At 36.7% G+C, this 25,960-nt stretch overlaps 1 protein-coding gene across 2 annotated transcripts in view; it reads left to right on the top strand.

The window, feature by feature from the left end:
• DMD (dystrophin) overlaps positions 1 to 25,960 on the top strand; it is a 1,192,425-nt gene that overhangs the window by 367,115 nt on the left and 799,350 nt on the right. For both annotated transcript variants that reach the window (XM_086608718.1, XM_086608727.1), the window contains 2 exons: positions 23,016 to 23,204; positions 23,537 to 23,718. In XM_086608718.1, coding sequence (XP_086464844.1) covers positions 23,016 to 23,204; positions 23,537 to 23,718 — 371 coding nt within the window. The remainder of the gene's footprint in view (positions 1 to 23,015; positions 23,205 to 23,536; positions 23,719 to 25,960) is intronic.

The raw sequence follows: 25,960 nt of genomic DNA on the forward strand, positions 1-25,960 counted from the left end.
TATTAGTCTCTGTATGTCTGGTGAACTTAACAATATGATAAAATTTTGGTTCCTAATTTCAGATAGCATTACTTTATTTTAAAATTTAGTTTATTAACAGTTTTCTTACTGATTAATTTATCTAGATTTCACATTAATAAAGACAGCAAAGATGAGATTGGCTATTCATATGTTAGTGTAGTCATATTTTCATGCCTCTAGCTAAGAATTATTACCAATAACACTGTGGGGATGGGAGGGGGCAGCAAAACAAACAAAACCAAACTACAGCCCAAACAAAACAGAACAACAAAAAAACAAAATTAAAAAACCACAAAGAAATACTGCAATACTGATGTAGCAGCAGCAGCACATTTTGTTTATGTGCTCAGAGAAGGATAGCAAGCATGCTCCAGAGCCTCCTTTCTCTCAATGGCTTTGCTGGCCCTCATCACTGTGACAAACTTCCTTGACTCCAGTAGCTTCATCTCAGCTTTCTCTGCCTCATTTTCTGCAGAGGAGACATTTATTTTAACATGTCTTTCAGAAGATTACCGGAAGTTTTGGTTAAATGTTATGTGAATATGATTAAAATAATAAGGACTGCATTTTCTAGTTAGAACTACTTCTGGTGAGTGTTAATTGCACTATTTATGTATAATATAACTAAACATTCTATCCTGTGTTACACCTTCACATGGTTGATTTTTATTTAGCTGAAGTGAAATTGAATGCTGTTTTTAAATAAGATACCTTAAAAAAATGGGTACAGGCTATGCGCTATGCCCTTGAAATGCCTGTGCCCAAACGTAGCTGTAACTTTGAGGAATTAATTAGCTTCATTTTTTACTCTATTAGAAAATGGTAAGATTTCTGTGGATAAAACCTTTGTGCCCTCAGGTGCATATGATATTATTCACAGTTAAATCTAAAATATTTTGGTGCATGGCAGATGGTTCTGTGTTTAAAACGCAAAAGATGGATTTTGAGAAGTTAATTAATAGCATTAAGTGCCCACTCACATAGAGAATCAATGGGGGGTTCTGTCTCCTGATTGTCCTTTTGGTCAAATCATTACACTGTGAGAAAGGGGATACCAGTTTTTTCCCCTTGTATTTATAACAATAGCATTAAAGTTGTGTGTTTTCGGGATCTGTAGGATATGCCATGGATTGTTTGTTAGTTCACGTTTGTATGGCAGGCAGGTCTGCATGTTTACCTGAAGCAGTGACCTTTGAAAAGGTCAGATTACTTGTTTCTACTGATCATCAAAGCACTGGTTTCTTTCTTCCCCCCAGTAATTTTGATGCAATAGAAACCATGTATTGTAATGCTTGTGTAGAAGACTCTTCCTCTAAACTCCTACTACATGTATGTTGTGGTTTTGGTGTGCATGTACAGACTTCAGGTACAAGTGTACAAAGGAAGCTATTCATAGATTTTTCCACCTTCATTCCAAACAGCAGAGGCATTTGTCTCTGTATATACAATAGTATTAAGGAATCTTGCTTTACAGTTTTCTGAGATTCGAAAGTATTCTAAGCAGTATCATTATTATGGGTGTGTTGGCCTGAGGTGATCACTGAGCCAAGGGGAGAAGTAGGAAGAGATAATACTTTTAAAAGAACAATACATTTGTGTCGGAGGAGAACAGACACTTTTTTAGATGTTTAAATCTTCTTCAGAAATTCCAGTCTTGAAAGTACAACAAAACATAGCAAGAATGAGAACTTCAAAAATATAAAAATTGTATGGAACAATGTGGTGTTTGGAATTTATCCATACTCTTTCTACAGAAAGCACTTTTTTAGTTAGAACTTAATTTAGCTGTAGCAAAGAAATAATACCCATATTTTGACGGAGTAAAACGTTTTTAAAAATGCAAAAGGCAATTTTAGTTGCCTGACAGTGATGTCATTAGAGTGGAAATGGTGGTTTAAGTAAACTGTGAATGATGTAGAAAGGCATCAATCTTTAAAAAACAAATACACTTTTTAAAAAGAGTAGAAAATGGAATTTTGCTTATAGTGTTAAAAGATCAAAGTTAATAATATAAAAGAGTAGCACTCATAGATTGAGTTCTGCAAAGTGTTTTACAAGTCATTTGGAAAATATGTTAAAGTATGTTTACCTCTCAAGCATGAATAAGACATAAGAATAAAGATCATATTTTATGTGTCATTGTTCAAGAGGATGTTTTAACTTTAAAGCACAGCTACCATTAATGTAAATGGAATTTTCACGTGTGTTTAAAGGACATCTAAACTACAAAAAGTATAGACAGGTGAATATACAATGTGCAGATTTCTTGTTTGATATTTTATACAGACAATCTTCCAGGCTTATACATTTCTACCTTTCTTTCTGCTATGATCTTTCACATTTATTTCTCTCTTTGATATTTAGCACCTTAGCTAACATAACAATATGTGCAGCTTCTACAAAAACTGCATTTTCATACTCATTTGAACAAAATGGCAACTGACTTATGTAGTGTTGGTCCAGTACACTGCTAGTGTTAGCTTCTGAGTCGACGTTTCTTACATATTAGGGTTGATATTTCTTTAGTCTAGAAGTATATAAAACAAGTTTTTCTATCTTTGTTTTTGACAAGAAGTCTTCTATCTGTTAGTTTGAAATATTTTTCTTGTGCTTTGTTCAGTGGAGAACACACCTCAAATTCAGTTGTATATTTTTGCACAAATAAAACAAATCTAACATTGATTTGTTTTCATTTTGTATTCTGATCCTTTGCTTCTGAAGTATTAATGGAATTCCAAAAATAATTTTGTTATCTGCCAGAAACAAACAAAAAAACTAAAACAGAAAGGGGAAACAGGGCAGGGGGGAGAGAAAGAGCAGAGCTAAGGAGCTATAAATATGTTCCTTCCTTTAAAAAATAATAAAACCCATCATGCATACCTGATCGTGTCAGAGGCATTGCATACAAAGGGCAGCAGCTTCAGACGCAAGTCAAAGACTATCAGTGAGACAAGGGGAGGGTGAGATGGATCGACAAATCGACTGTCTGTTGTGGGATTAATAAGAGGTGGCGTTTCCTGTGCAAGTACTACGTGTCTAGGTAGTTTGTGCTGAGATGTTACTCTGTTCAGTGTACCCTGTTGGCTATTTTTTTCATGCACTTAAAATTTCATACACTTAACAAGTGAACTTCATTGTTGAGGTGTTACACATCTAAGGAGAGAGTAACATTTTCTTTACTCATTTTGACTTTTTCCTTTTTACATTGTCTAAGGAAAAGAGCTTGTATTTTTCCCCACTTGTATAACAAAATTTTCATTACAGAATGAGCATGGAGTCTTTTTGCATAAAACCTGGCTACTTTAACATAGCTTTGGTTTTGTTTTTTTGTTTACTTTTAGTCTTTGATGTAACTTTTCCCTTGAATCATCATTCAATAAAGCTAGCAGCATTCTGCTCATTTAGATCATCCTTTCTTGAGGCTAGGAAGGGAACTAGGAGATAAGTCTAGATTGGTAACACATTTCCAGAACTCAGAAAGCAACTTGCCAATGCTTTCCTGGATGTCTTTTGTGCTCTGGGGATCTGAGTTGCTGCCTTTCCTTTTGGGTCAGTAGTAATTGATCAGCCCACTCCAGAAGCAATTGCTGTCATTTAGGAGGCATCTAGAAGTCATTATGTAATCAGGTGATGATTTTATTTATGAAAAGCTACATGTGTCACAAAATGCATAAACTTATCTGCTTCTTGAACAGCTCCTTTATGTTTTTATTGCTACTGTTTTCTTTATGCATCTGCTCTGTTGATTCATGAAGTCTTATACTGGGAAAACTAGCTTCTTTTCACACTTAAAGTGGATTCTTTGCTATTCTGGATGCAAACGGTTTCTGGTTGTACACTTTTAAAAAAAAAAAGCTTTGGTCATTTAAAGTGTACTAGAGTTTCTATCTCAAGTAGTTCCGCTGAACTGGATGACAAATACTTTTTGCAATTTCAGAGCAGAAATACACTAGAGTTAGAGATACTTAAGTACTAGGGACTGCACTTTGGAGTGTTTGCAGGCTTTGTTTTTTTTTGTTGCATTTTGTTTATCCTCTTAATTTCTGTCCTTTGACTCCAATTTTATGGTATGGATGACCTAGTGCAATTAACTTTTAACAGTGAATTAATGTAATATATGAACTTTAGGCTTTTTCATATGGGAGTACTGGTCCACCTACCTTGATTAGCTGGACAGAACAGTGCTGCTGACTGAAATGTTTGAAGAATTTTTTAGTTACTGTAGAATTTTTAGTTACTGAAGAATTTTTTTGTTACTGTAGGCAACTCAGTTTCTTAGTAAATTGTACAAAGATGTTTTGGTAGTAGTACATCATATCAACGGGAACTATTTAGTTTCAGTTACCTGAATTAAGAGGCACACATCTCTTAATTCAATTTAAAATATTTTCTCATTTCACTGCTATAAAACTTTGAAAGCAGAAGTAGAACATAACATCTTAATAGAAAAGAACCTTGTCTCTTTAAGGCAAAAGTGGTTTGACATGCATATCAATAGGCAGAAGTATGTATGATAATTTCATAAGACAGGTTTTTTCAGTTAGTGCAATTTGCAAATTTTGAAATTATTATTTGGTTTAGTCTTAGGGTGAAAGCTTTAAGCTAAGAATATCCAATCTGATATAAAACAGTAACTATAAATTTTGTTTTTTAAATAGAAAATATATTTCAATTTTATATTTTTTTTTTCACTACCAGCATTTCATGAAAGAGAGGCTCATATTAATTACATGCACAGAAAATAAGCTAGAGGAAAACTCTACTGTTTGTAGAAACCGTTAGGGGAAATGCAATGTTCCTGTACTCAGTATTAGCTTACTTAGGAGTAACTCGTTGAGTTTGAATTTGACAGGATCAAGAAATAGAGATTCTACAACATTGTGTTCATTCCTAAAGGTATTGAGGTGAGATAACAATAAATGACAGCATGGTTGCATAGGTTTTCTCACATCAGTTACATTTGCAAATATTGTGAAGAATAAGAAATTAATTCCACTGCACAATATATGTTGTATGTTAATCCAGCCTCTTTATGTTATTATGCACTTTTCAGTATAATCATGTTTTTAAAAACATTCTGCAATCTATTTATAATTATCCATTCCTTTCCAGAATACATTCAGTTTCCTTCCAGTATCTGTGATCTTAAAAATTACCTTCATTATTTCTCTGACCTCATTTATTCCTACTCACGTTCTTAATTACAATGCTCTTGTATCTTCTATGTGTCACCAAGTAAATGCTCTCTCTGTTATGCCATGCCATGTTTTGCTACTTCTAGTCTTTTCCTGGCTCTCCTGTCTCTTTTAAATTCAGTCTCAAAATCATTCTCTCCTACCTTGATGGCTTTTAAACTAAGTTTTAATAACTCATTCATGTTCAGCCTCCTAATTTTCCCAATTTTAACTTATCTTTTTGCTCTTCATCCTTGTTTCTGGCTTCATTCCCATTCCATGAACATGTACGATGACTACTGCAATAGATGTGTGATTTAATACCTATAGTTTATAGTCATGTGTTATGACATCTTATTAAATGTTAGTAGGTTTCTATATAATATGAGGAAGTATAATATTGCTTGGCAAAATTTTACTTGTAAGGCACCTGTAGTTCTTTTCTGCCACATGAGGGATGTCAGGCAAAAGTACATGATAAAATATGTATGGATTCTCTTTCAACATTTTGATACTCATTTGAAGAACCAGCTGGAGTGCATGGAGCTGCACCTGGGGATGTATGAGGTGCCAACTGAGAGTTTATGGGTTAGGATTAAAGGGAGAGCAGGGACAGGGGACATAGTAGTAGGGGTCTGCTACAGACCACCTGACCAGGAGGACCAGGTGGGTGAGGCCCTCTACAGACAGACAGGAGCTGCCCCACATTCACAAGCCCTGGTCCTCATGGGGAGCTTCACCCACCTCGATATCTGTTGGAAGGACAACACAGCAAGGCATAGGCAATCCAGGAGGTTCCTGGAATGCATGGATGATAAATTCATTCTCCAAGTGGTAGGGGAACCAATGAGGAGAGGTACTTTGCTGGACCTTGTTCTCACTAACAAAGAAGGGCTGATGGAGAACGTTGACGCTCAAGGACAGCCTTGGCTGCAGTGATCATGAAATGGTGAAATTCAGGATTCTTAGGGAAGCAAGGAGAGGGTGCACAGCAGGCTCACTACCCTGGATTTCAGGAAGTGCATCTGCGGGTCCTGAGGGAACTGGTAGATGAAATTGTTAAGCCACTGTCCATCATATTTCAGAAGTCGTGGCAATCTGGTGAAGTTCCCAATGACTGAAAAAGGGGAAACATAACCCCCATCTTTAAAAAGGGGAAAAAAGAAGACCCAAGGAACTACAGGCCAGTCAGTCTCACCTCTGTGCCCAGCAAGATCGTGGAGCAGGTCTTCCTGGCGACTATGCTAAGGCACATAGAAAATAAGGAGGTGACTGGTGACAGCCAACATGACTTCACTAAGGGCAAATCCTGCCTGACTAATTTGGTGGCCTTCTATGATGAGGTTACAGTATTGATGGATAGGGGAAGAGCAACTGACATTGTCTACCTGGACTTATCCAAAGCGTTGGATACTGTCCCACACAACATCCTTGTCTCTAAACTGGAAAGACATGGTTTTGATGGATGGACCACTCGGTGGATAAGGAATTGGCTGGATGGTCGCACTTGGTCAATGGTTCAATATCCAAGTGGAGGCCTGTGACGAGTGGTGTTCTTCAGGGGTCAGTACTGGGACCAGTGCTATTTAACATCTTTGTTGGAGACATGGACAGTGGGATCGAGTGCATCCTCAGCAAGTTTGCAGATGACACCAAGCTGTGTGGTGTTGTGGATACGCTGGAGGGAAGGGATGCCATCCAGAGGGACCTTGACAGGCTGGAGAGGTGGGCCTATGAGAACCTCGTGAAGTTCAACAAGGCCAAGTGCAAGGTCCTGCATGTGGGTCGGGGCAATCCCAAGCACAAGTACAGGCTGGGCAGAGAACGGATTGAGAGCAGCCCTGAGGAAAAGGCCTTGGGCGTGCTGGTGGATGAGAAGCTCAACATGAGCCAGTAATGTGTGCTGGCAGCCCAGAAAGCCAACGGTATCCTGGGCTGCATCAAAAGGAGCGTGGCCAGCAGGTCGAGGGAGATGATTCTGCCCCTCCATTCTGCCCTTGTAAGACCCACCTGGAATACTGCGTTCAGCTCTGGAGTCCCCAACACAAGAAGGACATGGAGCTACTGGAACGGGTCCAGAGTAGGGCCATGAAGATGATCCAAGGGCTGGAACACCTCTCCTGTGAAGACAGGCTGAGAGAGTTGGGGCTGTTCAGCCTGGAGAAGAGAAGACTTCTGGGATGATCTTATTGCAGCCTTCTAGTACTTAAAGAGGGCCTACAGGAAAGCTGGAGAGCGACTTTTTACAAGGGCGTGTAGTGATATGACAAGGGGCAATGGCTTTAAACCGAAAGAGGATAGATTTCAATTAGATATAAGGAAAAAATTTTTCACTCAGAGGTGGTGAGGCACTGGAACAGATTTTCCAGAAAAGTTGTAGATGCCCTATCCCTAGAGGTGTTCAAGGCCAGGTTGGATGAGGCTTTGAGCAACCTGGTGTAGTGGAGGGTTTCCCTGCCCATGACAGGGGGGTTGGAACTAGATGATCTTTGAGGTTCTTTCCAACCCTAACCATTCTATGATTCTGAATAAAATAGTTAAAGTAGTTCTAGGAGAAGGTAACTAAATAAAAAAATCTTAATGAGTCTACAATTCCAGATCTAAGATATTACTTTTTGCTAGATCTCAAACGGAATGGGGAAAAGTGGAGGAGTAAAAGGAAGTTTTGACAAAGAAAGAGCAAATGTAGAGAAGAATATGGCTACTAAACAGTACAGTTATAATGTATTTGTTAAACTGACAATTTTTGAATTATTTGTGTCTGTTAAAGAATTTAGCAATTATATCTGAGTAGTGATTTTAATTAAGCAAATTCCCTTTTAACAGAACCTGTTAGTAAATTCAGGTCACATCATCACAACTGATCTCATTGGAGTTACATTTTTGCTTAGTAAACATGTTTTATATTCTAGCCAGTTATCTGAGGTACAGTTTAATATAAAATGCAAACATAAACGTTTGAGAAAATAATGGTACTTAGAATATATTTGTATGTAACTATTTTAGGATGCCTTTTTTTCATCACTTCAAAATAAGTGGAGGATAGTTCGTATCTGCAAGAGAATAGATAATATTCTATTAATTCATTATACACGCTGCATATATACATATAAAGCCTAGAAATGTTATCCCTGAAATAGCGATAATGAGTTAATATTTCTCTTGTAGATTAGAAACATTTTTCATCTCAAATTTTTCAAAGTAGCATGTGCAAGTATGTATAGCTGCAAAAAACTTTGACCTACAAAACACATTATTTGAAGCCTTCCTAAGGTGCTACTATTACTCTAAAATATTAGGTTTTGCATTTGAATTCACAATGCAATGCTTTATTCCACAGTTCCTAACTGAAGTGTCAGTGACAATGTTCCTTTTTAATTACAGAAAAATGCAGTTATTTTTGAAGATTATTTATTTTATTTATTTATTTTTTTATTTCCTACTTCACATTTTCCTTTATTCTGAAAGGAGGGGAAAAAACAAATCCAGATTGAAAGTATAATGTGAAATGTGGGAGGGAAAGGCAATCAATAAGCGTCTTAAGCAAGAATAACTGTTAGTAATCCAGACAACTTTAGTTCTGCTGTTTCCCATATCATGAAATTTTTCAGAAACTCTTACAAATAGCCAAGTTAATGTTAAGATATGGTGCATGAAAATTCATCAATGCATGCAAATGTTAATTTCTGCTTTTGTACATCTCCAGATAAATTTCAGATCCTCTATTGTAGGTCTGTGTGACAAAAGAATAGTTTATATTAGCCAGAGCAAAGGTTTTTTCTTCCAGCATTGTTCACAGTAGTGACCAATAATGGATACATAGGAACAGGAAAAGAGGTATGACTGATTAAAAGTGTTGAAACATCTGTATATTCTCACCTGTCCTCCACTGATTTGTGGCTCAGAAATTTCCTGAGCTGGAAATGATGCCTTTATATTTAACAGTCCTAAGTGGATTTTTATCCTGTTCTTCCATCCTCATGCTTGTCTTCGTAAATGTTTAGCAACATTTTTTGTATTGTTTTCAGTATGTCCAGAAATATTTCTGGGTAGTTCCTGTTCTTATAATCTATTAGAAATATTTATTTTCCGTTTATTACCCAATTTATAAACCTGAGGTGCATTCCGAAGAGGAAAAAAACCCTATTGTGAGATGATTGCTTATCATTTCATCTCATCTCATTTTCAGCTTTTGATTTATTATTCAGAGTGTGTAGTTACAAGTGAAGTAGTCACACTGCAGAATTTGAAAAAAATAATACGAAATCGCTTGAACCTCTTCTGCAACAGATTTTTTTTTTTAGCTTTTAGTTTTAAATTGAAAACATATTCTTTGAAGTGACTTCTGTTGAAGAAGAACCTCTTTAATAGAAGCTACCATATATTTAGGGAAAGTGTGAGTGTAGTAAGGATAAACCGCATAAGAGCCATGAATGGGATATTCAGCTTATTCAAGCAAATTTGACTATTTAAGATTTTAGATGACTTTGCAAAAACACCTTTTTTAATAATACCTTCCAACTATTGCAGCATGTAATACTGAATACTCTGAAATCTCCAGGACCTCAACCTCAACTTCACAGAAACCAATTAGTATGTCCACTAACTGGCTCTTGTCCCAGAGTCCTTATTTCTCAAAAGAGAGAGTCATATTGTAGATGTATCTTTTTACAGTTAATTGCTCTTGCTATTGATGCTTTTGAAGGCATTTTTATATTGTACTATGGGAATATATAAAAAAGAGTTTTGCAGTTAAATATTATACTGTGAAGACTAAATGGTCTTTAATGAAGATCCTGACAAGAACTATCATGGCTTAGTAGTCCAAAATAATAGCAGGATTGGCGGCTCACAGTAATGATTAAAATAAGCCGAGAAATTATCTTCATTTTCTAACGTTAGAAAACAGTATAGATTATGACTGTGATATACTTGAGGTTACGGCTTGGATTAAGTTTTACAAAACATGCTTCTTAATCTGTTGCCTTGCTGGTTAAAACTCACAGAGAATAAAGCTAAATGCAATGCAGAATAAAGGTCAATTAAGATTTATATGGTTGCAATTCTGAAAAGAAAGTGTGTTAAAATTTTGTGATTGCAGGCTATTTTCTCTTCTGGTCTTTATGCAGTAGGACAGATTGCTTCCTCTGTATCTCTGTGACAGTATATTTGGTAATTTGGGTTTTGACCTGAGGGAGTAGACTGTAATGGAAAGTAGTAATCTGTCATGAAAATCTGTGCATTTTCAAAGGTCTATAGATTCATTGCATACGTGTGTCCTAAACCAATTGATTTATTTATTTTAATGTGACTTCTATGGTAAAATACAGCTATAACTTTCATTTATCTTCTGGGGATGGAAAAACCAGTATTATCTCTATTTGTTGAATTGAGTGGATTTTAGTTTTGGAATGTGAGCTATATTAATTGATATAAATACTTAGATTTGACTTGTAGCTATTTTTCGAGACATTCATTAGTGATACTTTCTTTTTCCACCAGCAGTTCTCTTACAGCACAGGTATCTTTTGTGAGGTATACTGACAGATGATCTATTCTGTGAACAACTTTCGCGAAAGAAGTCCAGTGGATCAGATTTGATAATTAAAATTGCCTAAAGTGTCCTCACCTTTTTAAGAACTAATTGCATGATTTATAAATTAGCACCTACAAATTCCAAGGAAGTTCATAGTAGTTGCAAGATTTGAAAAACAAACTCTAAAGGACAGCAGGCTTGCTTTCTTAGCTGATGTTGCTGGCCCGTAATCAGCAATGCCTGAATCCATTGCGTATGTGGCTCACAGGTTGCAGATTACTCTTCTAACTAAACTCAACTGGAAATACATTAGTGTTCTTGTAAATAAAAGATTGAAAGATTATGCAACCTGGAAAATTTAATGCTATTTAAATGATCTTTGTGTACTTAGATTCAGTTTTTTACTTCAGTTTTTAAATTCAGCTAGTTGCATGCAGTTATCAATATTACTGGTTCTGTAACTATAAAATAAATGAAAGGTGTTAAAGCAGTAACCCGATATATATTACATGTTTCCATAGTTGGTATTATATTTCCCTGAGAGATTTAGTTAAAATCAGTAGAGTACCCACAGGTAGAGCCTCTGGAGAACCTGGGATGTTTGTCCCTTCTTGTCTGTAAGCCCTTGTGAAGTAGAGTCCCTCACAGTATATATATACAGTGATGATTTTTAAAAAAAAAAAAAAAACTCAACCTTTATGTATACATTTTTACCTCCTCCATCCATTTCTTTAAAACTGTAAATGTCTTGCACCTAGATTAACCTAGCATAAAGTGAGTGCAAAATTTTTGCAGAAGCTATAAAGTTTATACTTTTCACTCTGTCATTATTAGGGATTTTATATATTTTACTAATTTTTGGTTCTCATTTATTCTCTACCCCTGTAGCTTGTGATAATCTTTTTTTATTTCTCTTCTTAGCAAGCAAGCATGTAGCCATATAACAAGATGCTTCAGAACAGCATGTACTCTAGCGTTTTTCCTGGGAAAAGCTCTCTAATGCACACAGCCTAGTAATACTACCAGTTCATGAGACTGTGTAACTCTTCTGCTTCAAGTTCATATGGTGTTAATAATTATATAACTTTTGTAACTTCACAAAAAGTCTATCATTTTGGAAAACATTGTAGATCAGGTGTGTTTGCCTCATGTTGAATTAAAAACTTCAGACAAAACAGTTAATCTATTTCTGAAGACCAGATTAAGAAGCAATGAGCTGTTTTGTCCGTGTTAAAAAAATAACAAAAGCTCTCACACCTCTGTGTTCTTCAAGAGATTTTAAATTACTCTGGGGATAATAGTTATTTCAGGAAAGGTCTCAAATTTAACGAAGTGTACTGGGTTTATGTGGTGGGGTTTTGGTATCAGGGAGGAAGCTGCAGAGATAACCCCTGTAAGGAGCTGTGAAAAGATTCCCTGGTTCCAAAACTGATCAGACTGCTCTCTGGCCAGGTGGGACCTCTCTCTAGCCAGGCCCAAGACAATCAGTTCCTCTGCTAATGCCCTATTTAAGAAGGGGACAAAGGAACCTGAACAAGCCGGGACCTGCAGTGAAGGGGGTGGGAGGCAGGCGGGAGGCTGGCCCTCGTGTTCTCCTGCATGGGTGGCTACCACTCAACTGGAGATGGCTGCAGCAGCGCAGCTTGGAAATCTTCAAAGCACCCTGCTCCTGAGGCACCCGCTGGCTGAGTTCATCCCACCAGGGCCACCTTGGCACAGCTGCGGCAGAGAGAGGACTGAGATATGAGAGAAATGGCTATGCAGACACCAAGGTCAGTGAAAATGGAGCAGGAGAAGGTGCCGGAGCTGGGATTCCCCTGCAGCCCGTGGTGAGACAGCAGGCAGGCCCATTGCTGCCCATGAGAGACACAGTGGAGCAGAGACCCACCCTGCAGCCTTGGAGGATCCCACACTGAAGCAGAGATGCCTATGCCTGAAGGAGTTTGTAGAGGACTGTCTTCTGTGGGAAAGACCCTCACGCTGCTGGAGACTTGATGGCAGAGCAGAGATGCAGCTCCAGTCCATGGAGAGGGACTCCATGCCAGAGTGGGTGGCTGCATCCTAAGATGCTGTGACTCCATGGGAAAAGCCCACGCTGGAGCAATCTGGTGGGTAAGGATTGCATCCTGCAGGAAGGACTCACGTTGAAGAAGTTTTTGGAGGACTGTGTACTATGAGGAAAGGCCCCACGATGGAGCAGGGGAAGAGTGTAAGGAGTCCTCCCCATGAGGAGGAAGGAGTGGCAGAAACAGTGTGTGATGAACTGACCTGCACACGCACCCCACCCCCAATTCCCCATCCCTCTGCGTCACTGGGGAGAAGATGGTAGAGCTGGGAAGAAGGGAGACATGGGAGGAAGGTGTTTTGAAGATCTGGCTTTGTTTTTCATTGTCCTCTCTGAAGTAACTGTTAATGAATTAAATTTATTTGTTCCCAAGCCCAGTCTGTTATGCCCTTGGCCATGGTCAGTGGGTGATCCCTCCCTTTTCTTATCTGGACCTTTGAGCCTTTTGTTACATTTTTTCTCCTCTCCACCTCATTGAGGGGATGAGGAGTGAGTGAGCAGCTGCCTGGTAGCTTAGCTGCTGGCTGGGCTAAACCATGACACTAAGTTATAAATCTCAGCAGAATCATAAATTTTCCCGCTTTCAGGGTATACTTAAATTTTAACAACTAACACTATAGACACAGAGACATATGAGACCTAAGCAGTAGAAACTAGAATCAGCTGCCAAGAAAAATGGCAAATCCTAAAGGGTTGATGATAGTGAATAGATAAAGTTGGAACAAGGATGGTTTGAAATAGGTGGCTCAGAAATGCCACTTCAGAGACAGTGATGAAGTTTAGAATTTGTACGTTTTTGTTTTGAGCTGACAGTGAATATCTCCCAAACCAAATTGCTCATTTCCTGTAGCACTGTCAAGGGATGGAAATCTTTTTATGAAAGTTTATTTAAAAAATATATATATATCTATGAAAATCACACATACAAAACAAATTTGCCATCTGATAAAGGAGTATTATTAAGATTAACTGCCTAGCAGTAGAGAAACAATAGAATTCAGGTTGCCTGAAATACTGTAGATTCGGTGTCTTATGTGGATACATTATGACAGAGCTTTTAATTACAGAATTGATATCCTTATATCCTTCAGTGAACTAGATGAGCCTGTTGTGAAAGGAAGTCTGGACTGCGTGATAAAGGAGACTGTTGCTTTTGTGAGCAGTGATTTGTTTACTGCAGAAGTTAGAAGGCAAACAGTCAGAGGGTATCTCAAGGTCTTTCTGAATTGCCTGTGACTATGGATGAGGAGAAAGAGAAAGCAATTCAACTTCTGCTATGCATCTTTTCCTTCCTCTCTTCCCTGTCTATTGCACAGCTTGACTAACTTATTGCGCCTCTCTCTTCTTCCATAGGTCGGTACTGCAGCTGAACACTTTTGTGAAAGATGTTATGTAAAGGAGCAGGGGATTGTAGAAAGACGGTTCCATGATTAAAACAGTAGAGCGTTGTTCAGAAATATTCTTTACCTCAGTTACGGATTTCCCTATTAGAAAAGTAATCTTTCAGAGATGTTCCTGAGGTTTGGGTGTGTTATGTGAGATGTTGAGGTCTAAACCAATAAAGCATTGAGCACTTGGATACGACTGGATTCATTGGGAAATATACTTTAAACTAAATTATTATATAGGACTCTGAGAAATCAGGCCTTATACATCATGAATCAGTTGCCTCAACTATTATATATTCTGTCTTTTCATTCCAACACATATAAAATACAGAGAATGTGTGAATGTTGCTGAAGTGTTGGAGCTACTGGAGCTGGGGGAAAAACATCAAAAAGCCCTATTGAGTATTGGAAAAGAAAAGTTCAATAGGGCAAGGATTTAGTTTTGCACATGAATAATAACAGTAAAATACAATATTAAATAGAGCTTTATTGAATGCTGCCCATTCTGTGCACTGAATTAGATTAAGTCAATTTTAGTACTTTTTTGGCCATTGATATTGTTGTATTTGTGCTCCTTCATGGCCTTTTAAGTAACTTTTTCCTCATCATCCCTTCTGAGACGTTGAGCCCTCTACTCAAGGCAATTTTCTACTGGCAGGGAAGATTCTTCCTGTATGTCATTGCATTTGTAAAACTGGTGCATCATTCTGTCTGGTTTTGGTTTTTCTAGTGTATTGACTGACCTGAAGTTTGGAAGATTGGAATAGTTACAAAGCATGTCCAGGTTCTTAATGCTGACAATGTCTAATTCCAGCAAGGGGAGACTCAACTCACACATCTGTGCTCTTCACAAATCACAAGAATACTTCCCTTACTAAATAGGAAAAAGTGGTTGTAAAGGATGAAATAGAAATTTTAAAAATTCTGAACAACTCTTTCCCCTTCCACTGTGTCTATGCAGGATAGTTCTTGCTTCTACCTTTTATTTCAGTCAGTTCTGTGGCTTTCTGCATTTCAACAAATGAAACCAACTATTCTCTTGTTCCTGGGCAACTTCTCTTTTGCTCTGCTCTGAGGCTCGGCTCATCTCTTGCTCCAAGGTCAGTGCTGTCACTGTAGCACATGCCTCACTCAGCTGTCTAGACAACTTTCAAGCTGCAAGAAGTTCTTTCAGGCAGAAGTAATATCCCTTTGTCCAAGGGCATTCCACATAGCCCGTTGCCCATGCAATGTAATAGAATAGTCAAAACGTGTTCCCTGTCCCCCTGTGTCGCTGGGAGAGGATTTGCCTGGGGCCATGGTCAGTGGGTGATCCCTCCCTATTCTTATCTCCACTCTCACTCTTTTGGTTATATTTTTCTCCCCTCTGCCTCACTGAGGGGAGGAGTGAGTGAGCAGCTGCATGGTAGCTTGGCTGCCAGCTGGGCTAAACGACAATAGCATGATAGCTATTTAACTGGTTTGAGTGTTATCTGAGGTGAGAGGATAAAGGTTCTTAAAGTAGTCATTACAAATGAGTTTAAAGGAGACATTGAAACAGTATGGGAACAGGCCTAAGAAATCTTTTTCAGACATAAAGAAACGCACATTTCTCCTTGGAAAAGAAGAATAAAAGGCAAGTTGCTCTGGCAGAGATTAGCCCTCAGGTAAAGTTTCAGTAGGAAAAGGAGCTCTGTCTTGGTAGCATGAGTAACAAAAGTCTCAGAGTTCATAAAAGATTTTGAAAACTTGAAATACTGAAGAAAGTTAGAAGCTTAGTGAAGGTAATAAAGAAGGAGGGAACAAATATATGCATGTGCAACGGGTAGGAATTCTGAAAGTTACTTTTCTGTTAGGGGCAGGTAGAAGAAACAGCTTCTCATAAAGTCTCTGAGGAGAGAGAATTTGATAATTAGTCAGATGACTGACAATCGAAGTAAAAGATGCTATGGGATAACACTGATTTCACTGACAGTAATAGCAGAAGAGAGAGAGAATATAAAACAAAGGAAAGGAAGAGAGAGCAACAACTCAACAGGATGCTGAAAAGAAAAGGCTACTTTTCCTCCCAGAGAGATGGAGCCATAAATACACATTTTCATAGTTTTTAGAAGTATAAGGCTGTAGAATTCATAATGAAGTGCATATGAAAATGAAAAAAAGCTCGATTTTTGTTTGTTTAACTTTTTACTCTTGAAATCGCCAATTTTATTTTAGCAAAATAGATTTTGATGTCTGTGTTTCTCTGTTTGTCTAGTCTGTTGCCAGAGAGAAAAGGAATACAGTCTGTGTTTGTTTCTCAATCCTCTATATGACATGCTAAGGAAATAATTCAGTACTTTTTTGGATAATCCATTTGTATTTCTTTTGGCTAAGACATAACTTACCTGTTTCAATCTCATTTTTGTGTTTATACGTTTAATGGCTTTTCTGCTTATAGAGATTTTTAGAATACAATCTAATTAAAAAACACAGAACATTTGAGAGGGTTTTTTTAGAACAGTGTACTTTAAAGTGGCTGTTACTTAAGTCCTTATTACATTTAGAATTTACATTTAAAAAATGAGAATTAAATAAATTGTGACTCTATATTTATAATGTATTCCATCTTGAATATTTTTCATGCTACTGCATGATACTATGATCACAATTTAAATTTTAAGGTGGACTAATCATCATCCATGGATAGAATTACCTTTTCCTTTTTTTATGTACATGACATTATAAAACACAATAAACATATATCAAGGGAGCTGAATCTGCTCATCTGGAGTTACCTTGTTGGCAGTACTTCTGAGAACTATGCTTCTTGACCTCTGATATACTTTCAGGACCCTGTTACCATTTCCTACTGGAGACTTCTGTAAAAAGTCATTAGTTAATATAAAAAATTTATCCTAGGATGAAAATTTCATCTTTCTTTATGTCAAGAGTGATCTTATTTATGTGTTATGTAGACACCAAATGACTTCACAGTTTACTGCGTGACATGACAACACCTGAAATATAGGTCCCATTAGAATATGCCTTGTTCTTGGATCAGAAGGGGGAAGGGTTGAAGAATGGTGGGTAGACTAGGCATTTCAACAGAAAGAAATCATAATTTTGTTGTAGGTGTATGGTGAAAGTAATTCCGTTCAGTCACAGTCAGTTGATTTAACACATCCACATCAAGTCATATGACTGTTTGGAGTCATGATTCTTAATTGCTTGAATGAGAAGTACCGTCCTTAGAGAGGCAAGTATTGTGTGTCTTGTCATCAGTAATATATCAAAGAGCAATGCATTTTATAGTCAGAACAAAAAACTCAATGTAATTAAAACCCTTAAATAAACACAGGCTGAAAAATTTCCCTAGAGAGTTAATAAAATCAGTATGTTTTGACAAGCTTTGTGGAAAAGTGTTAAGCAGCTACTAACCAAAACCTGCTTTGATATTTTTTCCAAGTGCAAGTGTGCTGAAGAAAACAAGCTAAGAAGAAAATCTTTTTGCAAACCGCCGACATGCTTGACTATTTATTCAAAATTAAAGAGTTTTTAAATTGTTAGAAAATTCAGACATTCCAGGCATGCTGGCATCCTTGGTTCCTGTCTCTGAACACTGTCTTACCTGTCCTTGCAGTTCCCAGTCTTAGGCTTTTCCCAATTCAATTGGTTCCAAGTTTTTCACTTGCTTTCAGCTGACTTCAGCCAGCTTCTACGCTCCAAATCCCAAGGAGCAAAATTTTCTTTTAATGCCAGTAAATTCTTTATTTGTCTTATTCAGTCTCGATTTGTACCACCTGCACCTGATAGAGTAGTTGAAGATATTAATTTTCCGTTCCCCTTTCCTGTCAATAGTTCCATCATTTTCTTTCTTTTGTAATGTACTTTCATTCATACTGCCTGGTTCTGGCTTTTTTCCTCTCAACATGCACATTGCCTAAGCTCTATTGACTTTGAATGAACTAATAATCTACTGCATCTTGAAACTGCAGTTGCAAGGACAGGCCAATTCATCCAGGTGGAAACATCTGCAGTACAAGTGGAACCACTGAGAAAATTAGGTACTAAAAATCTAAGCTGTCTCAACCGAGCAAGCAAAACCTGCAGTTTTTTTCAGATTTATGATAAGAGTGGATTTTCATATGAACAGGGAGGAAGGGAGGGAGAGCATCTTTCTGACCCAAGATGTCTTCACAAAGGCAGTTTTGAAATCTTTAATAAAATTAAAATGCCAGCTTCATTTAGAACTGTAAAGTTAACATTGTAATAATTGTCTGAGCAATGTATCTTCTTAGTTTTATTACCAGAAATGACTGAACTATTCTGTCTGACCTTATCTGTTAAGAAAACAGTGTCGATTATTGCAAAGAACATTTCAGCATTTAACATTTTAACAGTCATAATTTGGCAATTTTAAAGACATATAAAATATAATTTTGTAATGAGAAACTTGGAGGAACTGAAAGAATAAGCAGTGGTATCAATCTCACCTGGTAGGAGGCATGGTTAGAGGGTGGATAATGTGTGCTACTTTCTGAGGCTGTAATCCTGCAAAGGGAGTTTTCAAAATGAGAAAACTACTCTGAACTTAAATTTACTTTAACTAAAAAAACGTTTCTTTAAAATTTTATGTCTGAGTTCTGAAGTTCTAAATGTCTAGAGCCAGATTCTGCATCTTTTACAGTGAGACAGGCAGTTTCTGTAGGAAGAAAATATATAATGTAAATGAGAGTGCTGGAATGAGCCCTAAATCTTTACTGCAAAACTACTTTCTAAAACTGCCCAACTAAATTCTAATACTCAGGAGTCTTTATGAACTAATAGAAACATTCTTGGAGAATTTACTAGCACACATACAATTCTTCTCTCTTTAGTAACATAATGCAAAGTAGGTGAGGAACACTTCCCTTGCTTTCTTAGGCTGAGCTGACTGGCTGACTGATTCCTAGCTAGATGTGATGCCATCTTCATCACTTGGAGTATTGCGTCCAGTTCTGGAGTCCCCAACATAAGAAGGACATGGACCAGTTGGAGAGGGTCCAGAGGAGGGCCACGAAGATGATAAGAGGGCTGGAGCACCTTTCCTATGAGGACAGGCTGAAAGAGTTGGGGCTGTTCAGCCTGGAGAAGAGGAGGCTCCGGGGTGACCTTATAGCGGTCTTCCAGTACCTCAAGGGGGCCTACAGGAAAGATGGGGAGAGGCTGTTCAGGAGGGCCAGTTGTGATAGGACAAGGGGTAATGGTTTTAAAATAGAGGGAGGTAGGTTCAGGTTGGATATTAGGAAAAAATTTTTTACTATGAGAGTGGTAGAACACTGGAACAGGTTGCCCAGAGAGGTGGTGGATGCTCCATCCCTGGAGACGTTCAAGGCCAGGTTGGACAAGGCCCTGAGCAACCTGATCTATTTGGAGATATCCCTGTTCCTTGCAGGGGGGTTGGACTAGATGACCTTTGAAGGTCCCTTCCAGCCCTAACCATTCTATGATTCTATCTGAATTTTTCGTGTCATTTTTCCCCAAAACATTTGTGCCATCATGCATGCATTGTTGTTCAGTAGATTACTCTCTGTAAGTGTTTTGCTTTGACTATACCAAATCAACTTTGTTTTGCATAATCATTAAATACTTTATTAAGAATAGTTTTTGATTTAGGAATGAAACTGCATGTGTATTTAAGCAGCTTTTTTCCTAAGTATAGCCTTCATAGCAATATGTGGCTACAACAATTGAACTTCAGCATGTCCTAATTGTTTTTCATTCTCTTAAAAATTATGGTTAGAAACAGCTATCACAACTTAGGTTAGATGTCTCTATTAATAATGTTTTTGTTCTCAATGTAGTATATGCAATACCTTAAAATTCTATTTTTTTTTTTCTCAGTATTTTAGGAATACAAAAAAGATTTCATATATAAATTGAGAAATAAGGACACTCACAAGAGATGTTAGTTTTGCATTGTGGTTGTTTTTTTCTCGTTGTTTGTTTGTTTGTTTGTTTTAATGGATATGCCTACCATTATGATTTATAAAATTCAGGGTCTTCGGTGTTCTTTGAGTAATGTGGATTATTCTTGGTGCTGTAGAATCTGCATACTTAAATTTGGTTTGTGTTATGGGATGAATAACCTTTAGGTAGATGAATATTACTTTGAGATATTTTTTGATTGTTTTTGTTTTTTAATACAAAGTGCATGGCATAGGCATTAGGTCAGTAGTTGTCCACTTCCAAGTGTGAACATTTAACTTAGTGTTTGATGTTCCATTTCCAGCTGAGCCAACAGTCTGAATTTCTGCTGATTTGAGTTTTTGTTTTTCAATCCATATGCAAGATGAGGAAGGATGTACATTTATCTTTGAGAGCTAACAGCACTGATGGAAGTAGTGAAGCTACAGTATAACAGTGGATTTTAATATATATGTATTTTATCAAGTCAAAACCAACTGTTGTTTCTGAGGCATGCTTATTATGCTTGTAGACTTTTTACATTGTGAATATTCTCTGCTTATGTAGATTCAGATAAAGGTGGCCATTGCTCTACTCTGGCTTGTTAATACAAAATGTGCTTTAAGATGCAGAAGGAAATTTAGCACAATTTTGAAAGTGTGTAACTATGGATTTTATCAATGAAATCAGTGAGGATGATTTATTTTAACTTATTTTATGGTCCCAGAGGGTCCCTGCATGTCAAATCGGAACACACTCTGCATGCCCAACATGCTCTAGAATAAGAAGATGCTGTTACTATTTCAGCTTCTGATGAGTATTCTCTTCATTTTAATTTTTCTTTTTCCCAAAATGCATGGGGAAAGAGAATATATAATGACTGGTTACTTCATAAGGCCTCAACAATTGAGAACTATTCAATTGCACGATCCGTAAATGAATATTTTCTTTTTTAAAAAACAAACAAACAAGACAACCTATTTATGCTTCAGGCACAATAGATTTCCATTCCTCTACTTTGTTACCTCGTGACTGATCCCAGCTCTCTGCTGGCAGTGATGTTGTAAGACTTGAGGGAAGATGAAAAAGTTGGTGTTTCCTCCCTCTACCAAATATAAGGATTACTGACACCATTCTACAAAGTCTTTTGGTTACACTTCCTCTAGACCTTTTTGTATTTCCTTCTATGAGAAAATGTCCATTTTCTGAAAGAGAACGTACCTGACAAGTAACTATTTTGATTGCCGTTTATGTTGGAGTGTTTACTTGTCTTCACGTTTCTTTGAGTTATTACAATGGTGCAGAAGTTAGTCTGCATCATTTTGCCATTGAATGTCATAAGCCCAAGATTTTTTCAATACAATTCCCAATAATATTTGTGATAGCGTGAGAAAGCAGTGAAAAGGCTGGTCAATGTGACTAGAGCAAATTATACTGAGTAGTTGTTCCTCAGAAAAAAGAGTTCTTAGTGGAGCTTTGTTAAACATTTGTCATATATGAGGCAGTATTCTGTATTGGATCTAGAGAAAGGAGGATTGCCAAATGGTAATTTTTAAAACAAATAGCTGACAGTGACCATCATAGATCTCAGCAAACATGACATCCTTAGTTTCACTCAGCTGCTTTAGCATCTTTTTTTCCCCGCCAATGTATCAGATGTGAAAACTTATTTACTGAATATTGTTTTTCATGCATATATGACAATGAATTTATGACTGGTGTTTTAATTGGCCAAACACACATATGACAGAAGGATTCGTATAAATTCTATGTGATTGTTAGATCTGTATAATTAAGAATGAAATTGTTGTGAAGATGAAGATCAAAGATTTAGTTTTAAGTGATCATGTCACATTCGTTACACTTCCTGCTTTCTAGTGATAAGATTTGGCGTTCTGTCCTAAACTACAGTGAAAGGCTTTAGATGCTGCTTTGACTGTTTTATTGGCACAAGTATGTCAGTAGAAACTATAAAAACATTTAGTGTATTGGTATGTTTTTTTTAGAAGCATAAACATATTTTCATGTAAACTGTTTTTGTACTAACTTGCTAGCAAAGTAACTGAACTTCTTCAGAACTTTTTGAAAAATTCATGGAATGACATCTTCTGTAGCAAATCAGTATTTCTTGGTTCTGTTTTGTCCTAGTCTTCTACTGTTATACTAATCTGTAAATACTTGGTTTTGATTTCTCTTAACTTTAAGCAGTAGAGCATAAGTGTGAATTCTGTGCTTCTAAGAGTTACCTGGCTTCTAAAGTAGAAATATAAAGGTGGCCTTTGTGGGAAAGAGAAATCAACAGTAATGTACTTTTGTTTGTTTTTAAAGTTGTGACTTGACATAAGATTTCTGAGCTTTCTCGACTTTCTGGAATGGTGTTAACAAAATGGATATCTATGGATCACTCAAGCCTATTATTGCATGTAGTGTAAAGGGTTGTTTTTCTTTTTTATAGTCTTGTTTTCCATAGATTCTCTGCAATGTCAGCATGTGACTTAGTGTTTTCTTGATGATATAATTTTACTAGCTGCTGTGGGAAATAAATTTCTCTCTCATTTCCAAGAGAAAATACTTAAATAAGAAACAGTAAACTAGAAATGAAAAATCAAACTATTTATTGAAAAACAATTATAACAGCACTCTATAGGTATAATTTAAATATTGTCACTATTCAAAATAGTTTCTACAAACACTGAACTCTAGTGCAAAATATCTAATTTAATGTGAGATTTTATTTCCCTCAATCTTATCTGGTCTTGGTCAATCAACTGATTTTGTACTAATAAGTACTACCATACATTAGCCATTTGATACCCTTTTGGTTTACAAAAAGCTGTTCTTTTATACAAGACAATGATGTTCTATTTATTCCTATTCTGAGCAGATGCTATGTGCATGACTTGTAAAATTTTGGTTTTGGTCAGTTTTTAGAAACTGTTGAAGAAAAGACATTTAGCACCACGCGGATGGGGTCTGAAATGGATCTTGAAAGCTACCAAACTGCTTTAGAAGAAGTACTCACATGGCTTCTCTCTGCTGAAGATGCATTACAAGCACAAGGAGATATATCCAATGATGTAGAAGTTGTTAAAGAACAATTTCACACCCATGAGGTATACGTTTATACTAATCTTTCAGTAGACCTTTATCTGCTTGTATTTTCTAATAAGGTCAAAATACAAACCAAATATATTTCTAGTTTATCTTGTTCTTTTTTCTTGTTTTTTAATTTTGATTTGGAGAATTTAAAGGTAATACGGGAGACTGTACCCTACGCAAAATTCAGAAGTGTTTTGTGTTACAAGGTTTAGGCAGAGGTTGAAAAAATAAAAAGCAAAGTTGAAAATCAGGTTTGGAAAGTGGTGGAATTGAAGATATTTCTCCAAAGTCTGATCTTTCCTTCCAAAGAATCAAACTTAAAACTGGATTTTATTTTTATTTTCAGGGTTTTATGATGGAATTAACAGCTCACCAAGGACGTGTTGGCAATGTTTTGCAAGTTGGAAGTCGAATTCTAACAATTGGAAAACTTTCAGAGGATGAAGAAAATGAAATCCAAGAACAAATGAATCTACTTAATTCTCGATGGGAAAGTCTCAGGGTAGCAAGTATGGAAAAACAAAGCAAGTAAGTAGTATGTCAGGTAAAATAATATATATGGAGTTTGACTGAAACGATCATGAACTTGACTGACAGCTGGGATTTGCTTTCACTTCACTGTGAACAAAACTCTGTCACAGATAATTTTTAACCTGAAATTTGATGTATAGTGACTTCTAAGCTTGCATGTTGTTTCTGAGAATGGAAGCCACACAAATCAGCAGCTGTCAACAACTTCGACACTAATAACATTTTAACCAAAATTTATATAACCTACCTCCCTTTTTTCTGATTGTTTCAACAAGTATCACACAATATTTAGCTACAAAGGAGAGAATCTTTACTGAGATGCAAAAGGAAAAGGGAAGCAAATCTTTAAGACCTGTAAAACTTGACCTCATAAAAACAGTAAGTGGGACCTTAGCTTACCAGGAAATATTGTCATGGTTTTATCTAAGGACAAATTACTTTATTCAAAAAAGTGCAAGTCCTATAGCTTAAAGTAGAACTACAATTAAAAGTAGAAAATTAAGCTATTAATTAGTCACATTGGTCTTTGAAGTGTTTTTAAGATTTCTCTGTCTTGTTTCAAAATTTTGATTTACATTGTGCTATCTAGTATAAGAAGCACCATAAAGGTAAGAGCTCGTGACTGTGCCACAGTGGAGTAATCTATTTTAGAGGTTACCAAGTCATTAAACCAGAAAAGTTATTGAAGGTGATTTTTTTTGTGTGAGTTGCCTGCCTTATCTTAAGAAAATGTCTGTTACTTACCCGATCTTTCACATTTCTTTTTCTCAGCCTCTCTTCTTTTGTCATTTTATGTGGATACTATTAATCTGTGTTTGATAAAATAACTCCGTTTTAAACTCAATGCGACCGAGTCTTACTTTGTCATGAGGAATTTTGTATGCCTACTGGCCTTTCAGTAAGGGAGACCAACGGTGAAGATTACCAACTATCGTACTGTCAAATCAGTGGAAATTTTTAATTTGATTGAACATTGTTAGGACCTTGTTTATAGCCAAGCAGTATTAATTGCTGAAGAATATAGCTTTTCTCTACAGTAAAACTAGATAAATGCAGTGGCAAACAGCCTGAATCTGAGATCTCTGGTGGCTTTTTAAGGATTTTGAACTAGGTAGACTTCATTAAAATCTTTCTGCTGAGGTCTTAATTTTTCTCTTTGAAAATCCCAATGAACATGCACGAAGTGAGAAACTCTGTCTGTTCCTTCAGCACAGCTGGAGAGTGACTCCTTTTGCAAGTGTGATTCTAATAAAAGCCAAATATCCCTAGTAGTGATGCCAATGGTCTAGGCTAGCATCCTGACTGTAACAGAAGAAGAAAAGATAAGTTTTAGGGAAGATACATGATCTCCTGAAGCAGTATTTTCTCCTAACCTTTTGCCATTGTTGGAGATCAAATATTGGGCTGTATGGATCGCTGCTCTGACCTAATATTACATGTCTTAAGAAGTTCTCCATAGAACTCTTCTGATATTAAGTTTTTTTCAGCTGAGGTGACCTCCTGAGCTGGAAGCAGTGTATTATATTTGGTAACTTGCTATTGATTTTTTTTTTTTCCTTCCATCTGTTTATTCACTGTCCTCTTGGACCTGTTAGTGTTCAGGCCATTCTTTGGCAGTGAATTTCACAGGCCTCTTAGCCAGTATGAGTGCTACTCTTTAGAGAAATGGCTTCTTTTTCTTTGTCACTGCTAGCTTAATTGATTCCTTCTAGTTACTATGTTACAAAGAAGAGTCAAGAGTGTACATCTTTCCTTGCTCTGTGCATAAATATATATATCTTTGGTTATTCATCTTGCTCTCCTTTGAGCTTTTTCCAGTTCTACTGTATCTTTTGGGAGTTGAGAGGACAAGAATTGCCCACAATGTTGAGGGCAAATAGTGATTTTTCAACAATCAAGTAACATTGTGGTCTTTTTTGCAATATGTTCTCGGTAATTCCAAACGTTTATTTTCTTTTCAACTTGCTATTGAGTATTGATATTGCTTTCTTTATTCTATCTTTCTTTGACAATCTATAAAATTGTGGACAGATTTCAGATGTTTCAACCTAACATCTTCCAGCTTTATTATTTTCTTGGAGAAAAAAATATGATACTTTACTGTAGAGAGTTTTTATTTGCCATATTCATTTTCATTTAAATCAACACACGCAAGTAGCAACCTCACAGGGTCAAACCCCTGTGTTTCAAGCACCAGCTGGAGGGTTATGAACAGCTTTTATATCACAATATAATATAT

Source organism: Tauraco erythrolophus, chromosome 1 (genome assembly GCF_009769465.1).
Source record: "Tauraco erythrolophus isolate bTauEry1 chromosome 1, bTauEry1.pri, whole genome shotgun sequence".
NCBI classification, from domain to species: Eukaryota; Metazoa; Chordata; class Aves; order Musophagiformes; family Musophagidae; genus Tauraco; species Tauraco erythrolophus.